The sequence below is a fragment of the Monodon monoceros genome, unplaced genomic scaffold, assembly GCF_005190385.1.
Source record: "Monodon monoceros isolate NGI ecotype Baffin Bay Population unplaced genomic scaffold, NGI_Narwhal_1 Super_Scaffold_13, whole genome shotgun sequence".
In the NCBI taxonomy this organism is placed as follows: domain Eukaryota; kingdom Metazoa; phylum Chordata; class Mammalia; order Artiodactyla; family Monodontidae; genus Monodon; species Monodon monoceros.
In genome coordinates, this window is record NW_021703769.1 from 82,681,136 (window position 1) to 82,698,876 (window position 17,741).

Consider the following 17,741-nt stretch of genomic DNA (forward strand, 5'->3'; position numbering starts at 1 on the left):
CGGGCCTCTCACTGTTGTGGCCTCTCCCGTTGCGGAGCACAGGCTCCGGACGCACAGGCTCAGCGGCCATGGCTCACGGGCCCAGCTGCTCTGCGGCATGTGGGATTTTCCCGGACCGGGGCACGAACCCGTGTCCCCTGCATCGGCAGGCGGACTCTCAACCACCGCGCCACCAGGGAAGCCCTCTTTTTTTTTTTTTTTTTTTTTTTTCCCTTTCATCCTACCCAGTTATGTGGAGATCTTTCTTTCTTTATTTATTTTTGGCTGCACTGGGTTTTCATTGCTGTGTGCGGGCTTTCTCTAGCTGCGGCGAGCAGGGGCTACTCTTTGTTGCGGTGCGTGGGCTTCTCATTGCGGTGGCTTCTCTTGTTGCGGAGCACGGGCTCTAGGCACGCGGGCTTCAGTAGTTGTGGCACGTGGGCTCAGTAGTTGTGGCTCGCGGGCTCTAGAGTGCAGGCTCAGTAGTTGTGGCGCACAGGCTTAGTTGCTCCACGGCATGTGGGATCTTCCCGGACCAGGGCTTGAACCTGTGTCCCCTGCATTGGCAGGCGGATTCTTAACCACTGCGCCACCGGGGAAGCCCCGTTTTTTTTTTTTATATAATTTTTTACAAATTGAAGTATAGTTGATTTACAGTGTTGTGCCCATCTCTGCTGTACAGATATAGACATACTGTTTTTAATATTCTCTTTCATTATGGTTTATCCCAGGAAATTGGATATAGTTCCCTGTGCTATACAGTAGGACCTTGTTGTTTACTCATTCTAAATGTAACAGTTTGCATCTATGAACCCCAAACTCCCAGTCCATCCCTCTCTCTCCCCCCGTCTCAGGGTGTGTTACTGGGCTCAGCCTGCCAGGGACCCCAGAGATGGTGTAGAACCCGGCAGGGGAAGCAGTTGACCTCACTCTAGTGTCTGTCAAGCGTTGCTGGGTGGGCAACTTCACTTCCCGCTCCTCCCAGCCTGCCCTGCGTCTGACCAGGGGAAGCCCCCCCAAGTCACAGCAGGTTCTGATTGCAGGCCCTCCGATTAGGGGATGTGAGCACTGCCCCTGCACCCCGAGACATCAGTCTCCCCTTCTGCATCATGGCTGGCTGGAGGACCCCAGTCCTTCTGCAGGAGGGGCTTTGAGTTGTGTCCTGGAGCTGAGATAAGGCAGAGGGGCAAGGGCCCAAGGTCAGTGCTGTAGGTGGAATTGTGTGTTGCACAAAGATAGGGTGAAGTCCTACCCTTTGGAACCTCAGTATGTGGCCTTATTTAGAAATAGGGTCATTGCTGATGTAATTAGTTAAGATGGGGTCACACTGGAGTAGGGTGGACACTTAATCCAATATGACTGGTGTCCTTATAAGAAGAGGAGAAGAAACACAGAGAGAGACACACACAGAGAGGAGACGCCTCATGAAGACACACACAGGAAAGACAGCCTTGTGACAATGGAGGCAGAGATCGTAGTGATGTAGCTTTAAGCCAAGAAACGCAGAAGATGCTGGCCGCCACCAGAAGCTGGGAGCGAGGCCTGGAGCAGACTCTCCATCACAGCCCCCGAGAAGGAACCAAGTCTGCTGACACCTTGATTTTGAACTTCTGGTCTAAACTGTGAGAGAATAAATTTCTGTTGTCTACAGCCACCTAGTTTATGGCCATTGTCATGGTAGCTCCAGACAAGCAACAGAGTTGGCTTCGGTCCTGTCCTGGTCAAGAAGCGCTAGGGCAGTGGCCTGGGGACAGGGCTGACCACAGTCCATGCAGTGCCAGTTGGGAAACCGTCCTTTCTTGAGCACCTGCTTGGTACCCAGCCCTCACTAGTAGAGGGTGAGGCGCTGGTCACCTGGGGCACGGGGCTTCCAGGCCCCCTTGGCTACCTGAGCGCCTGCTAGCGTTCAGAATGAGCATCTCGGGGTCATCTGCATGGTCAATGTAGGCACACACACTCTCACTTGATCCCAGGAAAGGAGGTTCATTCAGCTCTACTTTACAGACAGGTAAACTGAGGCTCAGAGGGGAAATGGCTTGTGAATGTCACACACCAAGTGAATGGCAGAATCAGAACTTGAACCCGGGTAGGCTGACTCCACAGTTCCCTCCTGTTTCCTCCCGTGGTCGTTCAGTCACCACCCCCCAGCAAGGACAGCCCGGCCAGGGACGGACAGAACTGAGTTCAAACCCCAGCTTGGAAGGGGCAACATTGTGTCTCCTTTTCTGACCTTGCTTTGGAAGTCACAGTGTCACTTCACGTGTCTGGTTAGAGACACAAGGTTCTACCTCCACTGGGAGGAATGTCAAGGTCACAGATTAGAAGGGACACATTGTGTGGCCATCCTTATAGATACAATGTGTCATGACAGCCACTCGGGGAGCCAGGCCCCATGCCCCACAGTGTGGCATTTTATCATCTGGAACTGGAATTGTGACCTGATGTGCCAGTGTGGGCAGGGTGTTGAGAGAGACAGAGAGACAACAAGAGAGAAGGAGGAGAAAGGAGGCGGGGGAATGGAAGGTGGAGGAGCGATTGGAGAAGCTACAGAGTTTGTGGCCAGTACAATCACCCTGGTGAAATTCTGCCTTTCGGGCAAGGCTGTGTGATAAATTTCATTCATCAGTCATTCCTCAGGTCTGATTAGATCTTGCCCTTAGAGAAGAGTGTGATGGGTAGACAGCTCATCGGCAGTCTGTTTTCTGTCCAGCATTACCATCTCTCCCCACAGACTCCTGGGGCATTGCCTCTTTCTTGCTGCAGATGTGAGGTTGGCCATATCCTACCACATAGAGAAAATGGATGTTTGTAGGAGAGAATGGGTCCAATGGAGAGGGAATTATAATTGAGAGGGAGGGGGCAGTGTGTGTCCTTGATCCATCCATACCTGAAGGTGTTATACTTCTGGGCTTCCTAGTTGTGGGACCCACTGAAAACATATCTTTCTTGCTTTAGGTTGAGGCCCTGCATGGTCTGGCTCTTCCCACTGCTCCTGGGCCTTCTCCTTGGCAGTGCTCACCACCCTTAAGAGTTCTTTGTTAACCAGCTGTCCCTCTCACTGGACTGTAAGCTCCACGAAGACAGGACTCTGGTCCACTGTGTTTACCAGTTTATCGTCAGGGCCTAGCACAGAGCCTGACCAGTGAGTATTTGTTAAACATAAGTGGATAAATATAAGGAATGATAAATGCTCTGGCAGTGAAAGTCCTCTGTGCCATGATCCTCTCTTCCCTGTGATGGCCTCACACTGAGGTGGTCAACTCAGGAAATTTAAGCGGCCTGGGGTGCTGAGTCACCACATGGAGTTCAGCTGCCCTGGAGGGTTGCCCAGGCTCAGAGCAGACAATGTGTCAGGGAGAATACATTTTATGTGTTGTGATAAGCCACTGAGATGGGGATTTTTGTCACTGCAGCATAACCTAGCGCATTCTGACTGATGCACCAGCTTCCCACGAACAACAGCACATCTAGCCCCCTGGGGACTGCCGTCTGGGATATGACCAGTCATCCCCTCTGGATGCTGTCCCACTTCTGCTCATCTGCGTTTCCTGCCTGACTCTTGTGGGCACTTAAATCTGGGATGGTATGGGAATTCCCTGGCGGTCCAGTGGCTAGGACTGTGTGCTTTCACTGCCGAGGGCGTGGGTTTGATCCCTGGTTGGGGAACCAAGATCCTACGAGCCATGTGGCTCGGCCAAAAAACGAAAAAAAAAAAATTAGGATGGTGTATTAGTTTGCTAAGGCTGGTACAACAAAAGGTCACAGACTGGGTGGCTTAAACAACAGAAATGTATTCTCTCTCAGCTCTGAAGGTTGGAAACCCAAGATCAAGGTGCGGGCAGTGCTGGTTTCTTCTGAGGGCTGTGAGGGAGGATGTGCTCCAGGCCTCTGCCTCTGTCTGTCTCCTGTTTTTATAAGGACACAAGTCATATTGGATTGGGGCCCACCGTATTCCAATATGACCTCATCACAACTACAGTTACAGCGACCCTATTTCCAAATACCATTACACTTTGAGGTATTGGGGGTCAGGACTTGAACATCTGAATTTTGGGGGGTATTCAACACACAACAGATGGCCTCCCAGAGGAAGGTCCAGGGGAGCTGGGCCAGGTGAGCCGGGCTGGACAGGGGAGGGTGGGGAAGAACCCACGTATTTCCAGCAGAAGGAACCATGTAAGCAGGACTTTCTGGCAGGGTGGTTCTAGAAGGTTCTTAAGAGACTCCCTGTGGGCACAGAAAGTATGCGAGTGCATGTGTGCGTGTATAGTGGGGGGCCCACCTCCCACTCCTTTCCAGGGTGGAGACAGCCGGAGACATGCAGAGAAAGTGGAGGGGCGTGGGAAGGGGGGCCTGTCGGGTTTGATCTTTTTGGGTTTGTTTTTGACTTTCTGCTGACTCTGGAAATGGACTGACATGGGGGTGGGTGTGAGGGAGAGAGGCAGGAAGGCAAGGGAAGCTTTCAAAGCTGCAGCCATGGGAAATATTTTTATTTTCTGTTTGAAAGAAAATGCCAAAGAAGGATTAAAAAAAAAAAAAAAAGGAGGGAGGGGGGTGAAGAGATTAGCGCTGTGTGAGCGTGCGTGCATGTGTGTGTGTGTATGTGTGTGTGTCTGTCTGTATGTGTGAGAGAGAGAGATCCTGGGAGACTGTGGGGATGGGAGACTCCTGGGAGACCTCGGAAGAAGGGTTAGGCCCTGCTGCCCCTTCGCTGGAGATGCCACCACGGGCCACAGAGCACTGGCGGGGAGCACGGGAGGTGCAGAGCTGGGCCAAAACCTGGCTGGCTTGCTTGTTGCCACCCAGGCTCGGTGACTCTGGGAAGTCCCCCCACTTCTGTGGCTCACACGGACCCTTTTGACGAGTGTGTCTCTAACAGGGGCACAGATGTGTGGGACAGAACACATATGCAAGGAGCAGACACCCAGAGGAATGCCCAGAGACTGGGGTGTGTGTGTCAGAAACCGGGAGACCCAGAGCAGGAGGGGAGATGGGATTCTCCGGGTGCGTGCTGAGCCCAGAACTGGGAGCCCCAGCCCCCTGAACTCCCGACCACAGCCCCCTCCCAGCTGGGAGTGCGGGCCAGGCTCCCTGGGTCAGCCTGACCTCGCCCTGCCCTTACTAGGCCCAGGCCAAATGGGCTCCCATTAACCTCTGACCTCTGTTGCCTCCCCCCCAGGCGAGGGCAGGAGAGAGGCCCCAGGAGAAGGTGGAGAGGATGGACGGGGTAGGACAAGAAAGGGGATGGCAGGCTGGGTTAGTGCAGTTGGCCGTTTACCTTCTCTAAGCTAGTCTTAGGATGGGGGCTCCCAGGGATGCAGGGGCTCCACATTCGTATCCCCAGCGCCCTGCCTGGCTTAGCTGAGGAAGCCCGCCACGTCTTAGCTGTGTGGGCCTGTTGCTTCTCTTTTTGAACCTCTGGTTTCTGGCCTGTTAAATGGGCGTGACAACACCCATGTCAGAGGGCTGTCCAAGCCTGCGCGAAGCAGGGGTTTGCATCAGAAGGAATTTTCAGACCGAAAGAGAGGAAGTCGGAGGGTTCTGCTGTGGAAGGTGGTGGGACGGGCTGAATTTGCCAGGGCCACGTGGGTCAGGCCAGTGGGAAGGGATGGAGGCGCCTCTGGGGGCCAGGCTGGCAGAGGAATTTGCTGCAGAACTCTCAGGGTGCACAGGCCTCCCACGCAGGGGTTCAGAGGCCCAAACAAAGCTGCGAACCAGCGGCAGGAGACGGGGACCTCGAGGAGGGGACCGGGGAGCCCCCCCCCGCCCCCCGGCAGGCACACCCCTCCCCAAACACACGTGCTGCCGGGCCCTCCATTAGTCACCCTGGTGCTGACATACATAAATCCCATTAGTCACACCGCACAGACTGGCTGGGAACACACCCAGGCACACCCGGACAAAGAAGGCCCCCAAAGAGGCCTTTTCTGTCCCTCATGTCTCTTTCCCAGCGCCTAGAACAGGGCGGGGACCCTGGGCGCTCAGTGAACACGCAGTCAGCGTCCCCCAGAGCGACCACCTCCCACGGTAACATCCCCACAAGCCGGCACTGCCGCCCCGTCCCCTCCGGGCACACCAGTACCACCTAAACCCCCATGAATGCCCTTGGCCAGTGCCTCTTCCGCTTCTCTCTGGAGGGGGCACGGCTGGCATGGTGTCCCTCTCCCCACGCCCGTCCTCTTGACGGGTCTAGCAGGAAATCCATTCCCCAAGGTCAGCAGAGCTCCTCAGCAGGCGGCCCCAGTGCTGATTTATTGGTGGTTTATTTGGAGAAACACAATCGCTCTTGGATTCTGGGGGAAGAAAATGCTCACGGTGGACTTTAACCTTGGGCTGAAACCGCAGAGCTTTGTTTTCGGAGGCGCTTCCTGGGGCGCCGCGGGGCTGGGGCCCAGGGGGGAGGCGCGGCTGGAATGTGGCTCAGCCGCCTCTCCACTCCCAGGCGGCGTTTCCGCCGCCGGGGCGAGTGCTCAAATTCTCCTGGGCTCGGCCAGAGGGCCTCGGTCCCTCCACATGTGCTTTTAGAAATTCTAGGAAGGAGCTCCCCGGGTGAGTGTTTCCCAGCAAGGTTTCCAAACCCTCCGCCTCCGGCATCTGCCACGTGCCAGTTTGCCGTCGTGTCACTGGCACAGTGAGGCTCTCGGGAGGCACCCAGAAGGGGTGAATGCCTCCCCCTTCCGCGGTTGTCCCCACCCGAAGTCCCGAGCAAGAGGTGGTTGTTCGGAGGTGGCTGTCCCCATCAACAGAGCAAACCGCATGATGCAGGTCGCCAGCACGAAGGCCTGTTCCCGCCCCTCTGGTAAACAGACAAAGTTGGTGACATAAGCGTTATTGTTGCACATACACCGTGTGTGGATCTGCACCCCTGTATCCCCCCACGCCCCTCCCCCCACCCGGGGTAGAAAGAATGCCGCGCCTACCAGGCTGCTACCAGCGCCGGACCAATTCCTGCTTTCCCGATGGTTTGACTATTTGCGCCAAAGCGGGTGGCCGACCAGGGTGCCGAACTGGGGCCAGACGGGGAAAAGCCGGAGGTGTCCCTGGCAAGGAGGAGAAGATGGGCTGGCACCGGGTGGGGAACCAGATGAGCCCCTACCTACAGGCACGGCGCCTGCAGACACCCTGCTTGGTCCTCCGTGCACACAAAAAAAGTCCCCCTCCCCGCATGGTGCGCCCTCAGAGGGCTCCGAGGGCAGAACAATGGCCCAGCATTAAAGCACGGTCTGCAGAGAGGGGTGGCAGGCTGAGTTCTGAGAAGCCACTGTGACCCTGATGTCGCCCCTCGATGGCACAGGTAGAGCCAGAGTTGGGCTCAGGTGGGTAGTCGCGCTCCCATCCCAGCCTCACCTAGCCTTCCTAGGAGTAAGCACCCCGTCCGGGCGCCCCTACCCTAGGCAGCGATGCGGTGAGGCCCAGGCCACCTCAGGGTCCGGTGACCGCGGGGATGGAAGATGGTGGCACCAAGTGGACAGGGCCGTTCCCTCTCTCTGGTGAAAGGGGAAGCTTCTGGCTGGATTCCCCGCGCAGTCTCGGGGCCCCCAGGCCCTGACCTGGAGAGCGGGGCATCTGGTGCGGTAGGGACGCGGGGTCGACGACCGGGAGTACCCGTGCGTGCAGCGGGAAGGAGGGCCCTGCGCCGAGATTTATGGCCGCAGCCAGCCCCCTGCGCACGGAGAGCGTCTCCCTTAGAGCCAAACAGTAGAGTGGAAGACCCGACCCGGCCGGGGGAAGAGGCCAGGGCCGGAGGCGGAGCCGAGAGCCGCCGGGATCTGCCAGGGCCGGGCCTGGCACTTCGGTCCAGGCTCTGCCCGCCGTGCCCCCTGGTCCCTGCGGCTTTTGTGGCTCTGGCGCCGCGTCCTGGGTCTTTCTGGCGGGTCGGGACGCATCTCGGCTGCGCTGGCCGAACCTCGGCTCGGCGCTGAGTCGTGACTGGGCCCGTCCCAGCAAGGGGATGGCGAGCCTGGCTTTCCCGGGCGGGGCCTCTCCGGGTTTTAGCGGCACCCGGGCCAGGAGCTCCCTGGTTGTCGGACCTGGAACCTGGAAACTGGCGCTTAAAAGACAGCGTCACGGCTTCCCGAGCGGGCAGCCGAGGCCGGCGAATGCCAGGGGCTCCCTTCACCGAGAGGCTGGTGGAGGCCGGTGGAGGCGCGGGGATTTCGGTCCCCACCGCGAAGGGCCGTTCGGGGCGACGGGAGGAGGTGGCTCGGGTGTCCTCGCCTAGGAAAGGATGCGGGTTTCTTTTCTGGGGAAGGGGGTGGGGGAGAACGCGTCCAAGCGGTCGGCCACACCAGGATTCCGGGGAGCGCCGTGTTCGGCCCTGAATAGGACAGGATTGACCGCGGCGCTGGGGACTGAGCCCGCGAGTGACAAAGGCGTAGTCAGGGAGAGCTGAATCCAAGGTTGGCCTGTCCTTGGGTTTTAAAACAAAGCGAAATAATTTTGTCAGTCAGGCCGCGTCCACGGAGCTGGAGGCCTAGAAATATACAAAAGGCCTCGTTTCTGGCGGCCCAGGATGGCCGCGGACAAAAGCGCTGGCTTGGGCGGGTTCTCTGGGAACTGAGGTTTGGGGTTGCAAGGAGGTTCCCCCCTTCGGCCGATTTTACGCCCAGCTAATACAAAACACACACACACACACACTGCGTCAACACACTCTTTTTGGCTACGGATCTTGCCGAGTAAACACAAATACGTGGGGGGAGGGAGTGGAAGATGGCGGCGGGACCCGGGAGGACTGCGGGCTGCGCGTTGTTATCCGCTCCGCGCAGGGCGCCCCGGCCTGGTTTTTACGTTTCTGTGGCCACCAAAGCGGGGAGGGTGTTCCTTTCCCCAGACCCTGAAGCCCAGCCAGGCGTGTCCCCGATGCCCTCTACGAATGGCGAGGGTCTTGGAAGAAGCCTGGGCTGCGCCCACCACTCGGCTTGGGATCCGTCCCCCGCCCTAAAGATGGCTCCCGGCCGCTGCTTGCCCAGCGACTGCGGGCACCCGGGCAGCGGGGCGCGGGGCGCGGGCCGGGAGGGGGCAAAGATCGGGACGCGCGTAGGTCGTCCGAGGCGGGTGGCTCCTCGGCGTAGCCGGCTCGCGCCCCCACCCGAGCTGCAGCTCGGAGAACCGGCACTGCCGGGCAGGGTCTGTCCGGGGAGCCCCGCTGCGCGGCCGGGAACCGGGAGCCGCCGCCGCCACCTACGCGTTCCCAGGCCCTGCACCCGGGCGAGCTCTGGCGGGAGGGCCGCGCAGCGGCTCGCGCGGGTGCGGGTATGTGCAGGGAGGGGAGCGCAAGGGGGCTGCAGCCCACAAAAACCCGGGGTATGGGTGGGGGAGGGGGCCTCGCTTTCCCCGAACCTCGGCCGTAATGAAATGCAGGCTTGGTTCGCCACTCCATCCAGGCGCACACTTGGAAAATGCAAACGCCATTGGCAAATCCAGGGCAAACAGGCAGAATTTTTATTAGCAACTAAATGATTTATGGCACACATACCCTGCCGTCAAAATTACGACGTCTTGAGCATCCAGGAGTGAAAACATTAAACATTTATAAAAATAGGCTTTTGGTTTTTTCCACCCTGCAAGTCCTTTGTATTCCCCACCCCAACTCTCTCAACATACATATTTTTTGCTTGAGCTCTATTAAAACAAAGAAAAACATTCCAGATCCCGGAACAGGGGATAATGGAATGGAGGTTCAGTGTCTGGGGTCTGAATACTGAGCGATGGGGGATCGGGAGTGGGAGGGTTTACTAGGAACCCACAGAGGCCTCTGGATAAGACTGGAGGACACTCTGCGCCCACCCGGGGTGCGACCCCACGGACGGCCCCTTCCCCAGTCTTGGCTTTCAGCAGCCTCGTGCAGCTCAACTGCATTTACTTTATTTTCTGCAGTCACCCCCCCTCCCCCAAGGCACATAGACACAATACCTCCTTTCTCTAACCCCCCTCTCCTCTCCGTCTTTGCTCTGGCCGTCCCGGGGCTGCAACGGGAGCCTCCCGCCGCCCCGGCCGCTACTGAGACCTGCGTGCCCTGCTCCGCCGCTTGTTCCCCTCGGCTCCGGCTATTTTCGTGGCTTTCTTTCCTTCTCACCCCCCCCCCCCCCCCCCCCCCCCGCCCCGCAGAGCTCCAGCTTCCAAAAGAGGGCAGCCTAGAAACCAGCGCAGGAGGCTCCAGGAAGGGCAACTTGAAACTGCCCTCAAGAGGCTGAACTTTTTTCCTCAAATTTATACTGGAATTAAATTAGACACCCCCAGTTCGCTCTCCAAGCCTACCCCCCTTCTTTTTCTAAAAGTGGCGAAAAGAAAATAGAACGAATGGGCGCTAACTAGCTCATTTTTCCCCCCTCCAGAAAAGTTGCCTTAAAAATGGATTTAAAAAAAAAAGAATAAACGATGCGAAAACGCTGAGTCCGCAGCGCAGGGCGAAAGAGCGGGCTTCTCTAGTTTTAATTAAAATCTAATCACCGCGGTTGCTCTCTGAGGCAGGATCGCCAAGGATTTCTGCCCCTCCAAGCTTCCTTTTGAGGGTACGTAATGCCTAGCCGGGCACGGGTCCCTGCGGGGCTGCGGAGGGAGCGGGCCCCTAGGGCTGCCCCTCCGACCGCATCCGCACTCCTCGTGCCCGCAGCCAAGTAGGTTGCCGCGGGCAGCTCCCGGCTACTCAACCCAGAAAGGATTTTGCTGAAAGCGCAAAATAAAAGTACAAAGTCTGGGGGATTGGGGCTCCCCTCCCCCTCCGGCTGCCGCGGCCAGCCAAGCACTTTTTGGGCTTGGCTGCTGCTTCCTCTGAGCTCAACAGATTTTTTTTCCCCCGGTCTCGCCCTCCCTGGAGGGGGCACGGCGGATGGAAGGCGAGAGAGGCCCCCAGCCAAGAGGTTTTTAATATTACACTTTAATAGGTTTCAGAAGGCCCCGTGGAGAAATGCTAATAGGCTGAAATGCCAGAATCGAGAGGGAGTCAGTTCGCGCTCAGCCGATCTAATCCTTTTTTCTGCTCTGATTTTTTTTTGGGGGGGGAGAAAGGGAGGGGAGCGCCCACGCAAAGAGAGCCTTTGGGGAGGGGCGCGGTGCAAAGCGCCGCAGCCCGGGCCGGGGCCGAGCGGGGGGTGCGCCCTGGCCCGCGTTTCTATAGGAACCCCTTTTAGGAGATTAGAGACTCACCCGCTGCCCGCCGCCGCGGCCTCTCCAAAATATTAATCAGTAACCATCTGACACCGCGTTTCAGGGAGGAACCCGCAGACCGGGGCAAGGAAAACCGCCTTCTCGCCTGCCCATCCCACCCAACCGCGCAGTTCGGGGAGGGAATGAATCGCTGCTTTGTTTTAAAGTGGGGTGTGGGGAGGAGGGAAAAAGCAGCCCTTGTCCGTTTTGGCGTCTCCACCGCGCGTTGTAGAAGGCGCGCCCCAGGGGAGGTGGGGAGCCGGGGGCCCGGGCCCGGGGTGCAGCCCGCCGGGCCTCTGGCTCTTTCGGCTCGCTCGGCTTGTCACCTCCTCCTGCGAGCAGGAAGCTGACAGGCGGCCCATTAAACTGCGCCTTGCAAAGCCCTGGATTGCGGCGACAACCATCTTCCTCTATTTTGATCACTCAGCCCAGACGCTGGGGGAGGGGGGAGGAAAAAGGAGGAGGAGGAAGGGGGGGTCCGAGCTGGTGGAGGGGGAGGGCTGCCTAGAAACGGCCCGGAAAAATTCTCACCACCAGTTTTGATCATTCAGCCCCACCAAGGGGAGCCTAGAAACTGCTGGAGCCCCTTGGTCCGTAATTGGTTTTATAGGGATGGCTGAGGGCCAAGGTGTTTACATGCGCGTGATTGGCGGCGCGCGCGGCCAATGGGTGGCGGCCGGGGGCAGGCCTGGGGGGGGAGGCGGGCACCCGGGAACAATGCGTGTTTCTTCGCCGTAGAGTGTTCCCCCCCCCCCCCCCCCCCTTCCCCCCCCCCCCGGGGTTTTTTTTTTTTTTTTTTTTTTTTTTTTTAGATCCAGCGAGAGGAACTTGAAAGGGGGGTTGTGTAATGTACCTTTTCCAATCCCGGGCTGTATATGGAGATTTGGGATTCTTTAAACCGGCGCTACCTGGATTTTATTAAAAAGCGGGGAGCTCGGCGGGAGGAAAGCTGGCTTTTCCGGGGGCTGCGGGAGCCCGGCCGCGGGAGGGCGGAGGAGTTGGCGCGCCGAGCGCTCGGCCCGGGGAGCGGTTTTCTACCAAAAAAAGGAAAGGCGGGCAAAAAGTGTGAGGCGGCTGCGGGTGGCGAAGGGGAGCAGCGGCCGCGGGATGGCGGGCAGCACGGGCGCCTAGCCGCGCCGGGAGCCGGGGCCGCCACCGGAGTCGCCGTCGCCTGGAGCCGGGAGCCCTGCCGCGCCAGGTACGCCGCCGGGCCACCCGCCTGCCCCTGGCCGGGCGCGATGGTCTCCAAACTTCTCCAGATGGCCCCCCACCCCGCCTCCCCCCTCGGGGTGCGCCGGGGATACCCTCAGCTCTCCAGCTCCCGAGGACAGAATCGGGGGACCAGGGCCGGCGTGGTGGGGTGCCCCGGGAGGGGTGGGGGCAAGTCCCTGCGCCCCGGGCGCCCACCTGAGCCCCCAGCCCTGCTCTAGCCCGCCCAACCGGGCCGAGGGGCGTCGGTTCCCTTCTCGGTTCCCGGCAGGCGGTGGGGGAGCCAGGGACGCCTAGACGTTTTCGATTATAGGCTGTTTTTAATTAAAAGCCGGAATTCAGCCATTTTAACTGCATTTAACAGGGGAAGAAAAGTAGGGAGAACGCAGCAGAGCCCGCAGATGACCGAGCCAGCTTCTCTACCAGAGCAAGGGTGTTCCGGGGGGCTTCACCCCGACTTCCCCAAAGTGGGGCGCTGCGGCATGACCCGAAGCGCTGGCTTTTAAAAGAAAGCTACACAAAGAATTTTTTTAATCACGGAAAGCTCATCGCCTGACATGTATCTTCGGATGTGGCGATCTTAGATTTTTCTAAAGTAAACGCGGATCTGGTAACCAGAGCCTGATGGGAGGCAGCGAGGGAGGGAGGGGGTGTTTGTAACCAAAACCGGGTTAAAATAAGCATCCTTAGCAAAGTTGGGGAGGGAGGCTGGAGGACGCCTGGGGGTTGCGGCTGAGAGGGTCTGCAGCTCCGGGGCCTGGCCGCCGGTCGCGGGGAGCAGGGCGGGCACCCGGGAGCCGGTGGCTTTGGCTTGACCGGTGGCTCTAGGAGCGCCCGGGCCTCTTGGAATCAGGAATCCGAGCTGCTGAGGGCAGACGGAGAGCGAGGGCAGGGTTGGCTCCCAGACCGCCTCCCGCCCCCACGGGAATCGGCAAATCTTTAAAATAAACAGCTTTATACTGGAACTACAGGGGGATTTGCCCAACGCTGGGGGAGGCGCCCCTCGGTCGGCCCGCGACGCGAAGGTTTTCTTTGTAGGTTATTTTTGGGGTTGGGGGCAAGCTACGGTAGGAGCGAGACCCTTGAGTCTCTCCCTTCCCCTCTGACGCCCCCCAAATTCCCCGCTCCAGGCCACGTCTCGGGCCGCAGGATTCCCAGGCCAGGGCGCTGGAAAATGAAACCAAAGCTTGTTTTGAAGGATTCTTTCCAGTCCTCGGGCGAGAATGCCACGTCTCGGCTCTTCGGACTTAGGCTCTGCGACTCACAGTGGCCCGAGGGGGATGGCAAGAGGGGGCGATGAGTCTCTTTAAAAATAATAAACCCGCTTAGCACCCTCTTTCATGAAAAAACTACTAATTCCGAGGCTCGGGGCGAGCTCAGGGGAACCAAACTCAGAAAAGGGAGACAAGGGCTCCCAAAGGTTAAGTATTAAACTTTCCAGATAAGATAGTTACATAGTGTTTAGGGAGACATTTCGAACTGCTCATGGAAAGGTTTCACTGTTTGAAACCCCGGAGCATGTGACGCCCAGGAATCCAACACACTTCGGAGGTTTGTATTGACGCGCTCGGGGCGCGGCCGAGGGGCCTTCCCCAGTTTCGGGAGCACCCGTGAGCTGCCGAGGCAGAGTCTGGGCTGGGGCGTAGCGCGCCACCGGCCACCTTTTGAGCCGTTGCCCGTGAGCCCGATGCCGCCGAAGGAAGGAACATGGAATTTAACTTTTTATGGAAAAGGGGCTACTCCCGATTTCATTTCTGGCCACCACATCGGCAGCCCCCGACCCCGAACGGCATAGACGACTTTCTGAACTTGTTTCTTTTTTCCCCTCCTTTTTCTTTTTCCCCCTTCTGTTTCTTCCGCGGCCCGTCTCCTCTCCCCGCCAAGACGCCTTGTGCGCCGCCTCGCGCAGCTCCGCCTGGCCGCCCGGAGGGGCCCCACCACCGGCCGTCTGTGCGCCTCGGGCCGCAGGCCCGCCGCCGAGCGCAAGACCCGCTGGCCGCCGCCGCCATGCACGCCGCGGAGCCCCCGCCGCCCGAGGACTCTGGGACTACGTCGAGGCCGAACTTTTAGGTCCCACTGAACTAGGCCCGCGGGCCGGGTGGGGGGCTGGCCGCGGCACTCCCGCGGAGGATGGATGGCCGAGACTTCGGGCCCCCGCGGTCTGTGCACGGCCCCCCGCCGCCGCTGCTGTCCGGCCTGGCCATGGACAGTCACCGCGTGGGCGCCGCCACGGCCGGACGCTTGCCCGCTTCAGGCTTGCCTGGCGCGCTGCCGCCCGGGAAGTACATGGCCGGCCTCAACCTCCACCCGCACCCGGGTAAGTGCCTTGCGCGACGCCCGCCCCCAGTAGTCTCCTCGGGATCCTGGGAGGGAGGCCCGGGGAAAGTGCTAGGTCCGTTCCCCCCCCACCCCCGGCGTTCGCAACGGGGGGTCGGCCTCTCCTTCTCCCTCGGCCGGTTCACTGGGTGCCCATGGGTTGCCGGCAGGCTCAGTTCCCGGGCCGGGGAGACGCCTGGGCCCGGGGCAGAGGCCAGTCTGGAGGCTCCGGTGGAGAGGGGCGCGCGACTCAGCTGCCTTCCCCGGCGCTTCGGGCCCTCCCAAGGCGCTCGAGTCTGCCGAAACCGGAGCCACCAGGGGCTATTCCAAACCCCGGGCTCCTGCAACTCGAGCCTGGGCTGGAGTTTTCAAAATCTGGGCGAGAAAAGAACAGACCAACTCCATACCCTTTGAGACATCTGCTCCCAGAGCCGGAATAGTTTTTGTGGCAAATGTTTTTTCAGGCGCCCTGGGCCTGGGTTCGTTCCTTAGCTTCTCAACTCTCGTGCGGGGTCTCCAGCCAGCCCCGGCGCCTGAGGGTGCGGACGGACGAAGACCCCAGCCCTGGGAACGCGGCCTCCGGGGGGCGGGCGGCCGGCGGCCCTTGGGAGACCCCTCATCCCACCACCCCTCCACACCCCCGGGAAGGAGGGCAGCAACCCCGGCCCCGGGGACCCCTTGTTTTCCTGCGGGAAGGCAGGGATGCAGATCCTGGGCAGTCGCCATCCCGAAGCTAGGGGAAGGAAGTGGTGCAGGAGCGGATCCGCGGGGCACGATCGGCGGAGGGAACACCATGGGTCTGACATGGAAGCGCGGGAGGAGGTGTCAGAGAAGGCCCGGTGGCTTCTGCCATTTCCCGAGAGGGGCTGCCCAGGCTCGGTGGGGACCACACTGGAGAGGGAGAAGCTTGCCCCACGCGGGCCTCGGCCGCTCCAGTCCGGCGGGGTGGGAAGGGAGACGCGGGGACCTCCAGACTTGCCTTCGGCCGCCGCAGAAAACCCGGTTCCTCCTCCCCCGGCTGCCTCCAGCTTTGTGCCTGGCGTCCCACGCTTCAACTTTAAAAAAAAATCCACCTCGGGCTTGCCTGGTGGCGCAGTGGTTGGGAGTCCGCCTGCCGATGCAGGGGACACGGGTTCGTGCCCCGGTCCAGGAAGATCCCACATGCCGTGGAGCGGCTGGGCCCGTGAGCCATGGCCGCTGAGCCTGCGCGTCCGGAGCCTGTGCTCCGCAACGGGAGAGGCCACAACAGTGAGAGGCCCGCGTACCGCAAAAAAAAAAAAAAAATCCACCTCTCCCACAACAAAGCGTAGTCTAGGATTCCTGTGATTTCTCGGGGAGCTCCCGACGCTCCCTTGGCCTTGGGGTCTTGGAGGGGACAGCTCTGGGCCGCAGCAGCCGCCTTGGCCCTGCCGCACCAACCCAGCCCGCTCGGTAGCACTCGCTGTTTTTGCCCCTCTCTTTGATTTTTCTCTTGGAACTTTTCAGGGACCAGAGTCCCAGGGCTCGGCGGGACAAAGGGCCTTTGTGAGGCGCCAGGCGGGGGAGGGGCACGCACGGGGTCGGGGGGGCCGGGAGCGCGAAGATCCCCGCCTGCCCGGGGGGGGGGGCGAGGACCGGGTCGTGGCCTTGGGGTGCGCGTGTCCCCCAGGAGCTCTGCCCGGCCGGCCACGCTGAGGGCTAGGGTTTTCTCCCAAGTGGTGCGCTTCCGGTGAGGGAGGGGTGCCGGAGACCCTAGAGGAAGGGCTGGGGGGCGGCCCTGGGGTACAAAGGGCCGGTCGGGCTGTTCCCTTTTGCGCGCGCCCAGAGGCCGCGGTCATTTTTGTGTTTGCGCCCTTAAGGTCGCTTGGCCCGGCCCGGAGAGGTGGCAGGGTTCTGTGGCCTAGAAGTGAGACCCCAGTCACTCTGGCTGGCAGGGCCTTCACTCGCCTTCCGAGAGTCTGGGAGAGGGCGCCGCGGACGCCCGGTGTCCAGTCTGGCTGGGGCCTGGCAGCGGCCAAGCGTTCTAATGAGCAGCAGCCGGGGAAACAGCCCCTACTCAAGGGGGCCAGGGCCGCGCCGAGCCCAAGCGCGGCAACCAGGCCCCTAATGCCCATTAGGTGGGTGGGGAGGCTGAGGCACGGGGGGAAGGGACTCGAGGGAGGGGCAGGCAGGACGAGGAAGTCCAGCGGGAGGTGGCCGCAGAGGCCTGTGCCTGCACTTTGTGAGTTAGGACCTGCCTGAGTTCTGCGTGCTCGGCGGCTGAGGTCATGGAGGAAAGAGCAGCCGGGCGCGGGGAGCGCCGCCGCTCAGGCCGGTGCTCGCTCACCCAGCAGGGAAGGGTGGGGGGTTGACGCTGCCTCTTGCTCCCCGCCGGTCGAGTGGCCGCACTGAGACCTAGGGACCCCAAGACCCTGGGCCAACGCCCAGACCAAGCCCGGTGCTCATCCCATTAGCCAGGCGGTGGGGAACTGCTCCCCATTCACTGCTTGGGGCGGGGCAGGCTTACAAATTTCTCAACCCAGCACCCGTCCCCGCCTTTCTTGCGGGGTGCAGGTGCTAAATTTTCCGCTTCTAAGGCGCATCACCTTCTTGGCTGTCAGCTCCCTAAGTCACACCAACGTTATCAGCCACATCTTTATTTGTTTATGCTTGTACTGGGAAGCCTAGAGAAGCTGAGCTATTTGCCTCAGGTCACACAGCTGGAGAGGCCTAGTTACCTCTGGACTCCAGCGTGGGCGGGAACTCCGGGTGAATCCAGCTTTCCAAGGCAGAGGGAGCTGCCCCCAGGAGGGCTCACAGCCGGAATGGACCCTGGCTGTGGGGTGGTGGCTGGGACCCTATTCAAGCAGGTATTGACAGGGGGGTTGGGAGACAGTTTTCTGCATCGTGGATCCGGGTGCAGAGGGATGGTTCCTTCCTCTGCAGAAGAGGAGGTGAAATCAGGAATAAATGGGGTTTGGGATAGAGGGTCCCGGTTACCTTTCCAGTAATCTTGAGTATTGATAGGTATGTGAGCCCTAAAATGTTCACAGCAGTCGGTGAAATGGGCAAGTAAGTGACAAACACCTGGTCGACCTGCTCCTCTGTTCTGGGGTTGGGAGGCCTGGACTCAG

At 60.0% G+C, this 17,741-nt stretch overlaps 2 protein-coding genes across 8 annotated transcripts in view; both read left to right on the top strand.

Moving 5' to 3' along the window:
* The first annotated feature begins 6,942 nt into the window (after positions 1-6,942).
* On the top strand, positions 6,943-8,996 carry LOC114893660. The gene is given in 1 exon segment (XM_029219323.1): positions 6,943-8,996. A coding segment is annotated over 1 exon segment (576 nt). The 5' UTR covers positions 6,943-7,624; the 3' UTR covers positions 8,201-8,996.
* Positions 8,997-11,951: 2,955 nt separating this feature from the next.
* The window catches only part of TNRC18 (trinucleotide repeat containing 18), an 88,198-nt gene continuing 82,408 nt past the window's right edge, over positions 11,952-17,741 (top strand). For 4 of the 7 annotated variants that reach the window (XM_029221792.1, XM_029221791.1, XM_029221794.1 and 1 more), the window contains exons 1-2: positions 11,952-12,322; positions 14,218-14,650. In XM_029221792.1, the coding sequence (XP_029077625.1) occupies positions 14,464-14,650 (187 nt within the window). In that variant the 5' untranslated portion in view covers positions 11,952-12,322; positions 14,218-14,463. Of the gene's footprint in view, positions 12,323-14,217; positions 14,651-17,741 lie in introns of those variants that run through there. The other 3 variants (XM_029221795.1, XM_029221798.1, XM_029221790.1) reach the window with 3 other exon arrangements.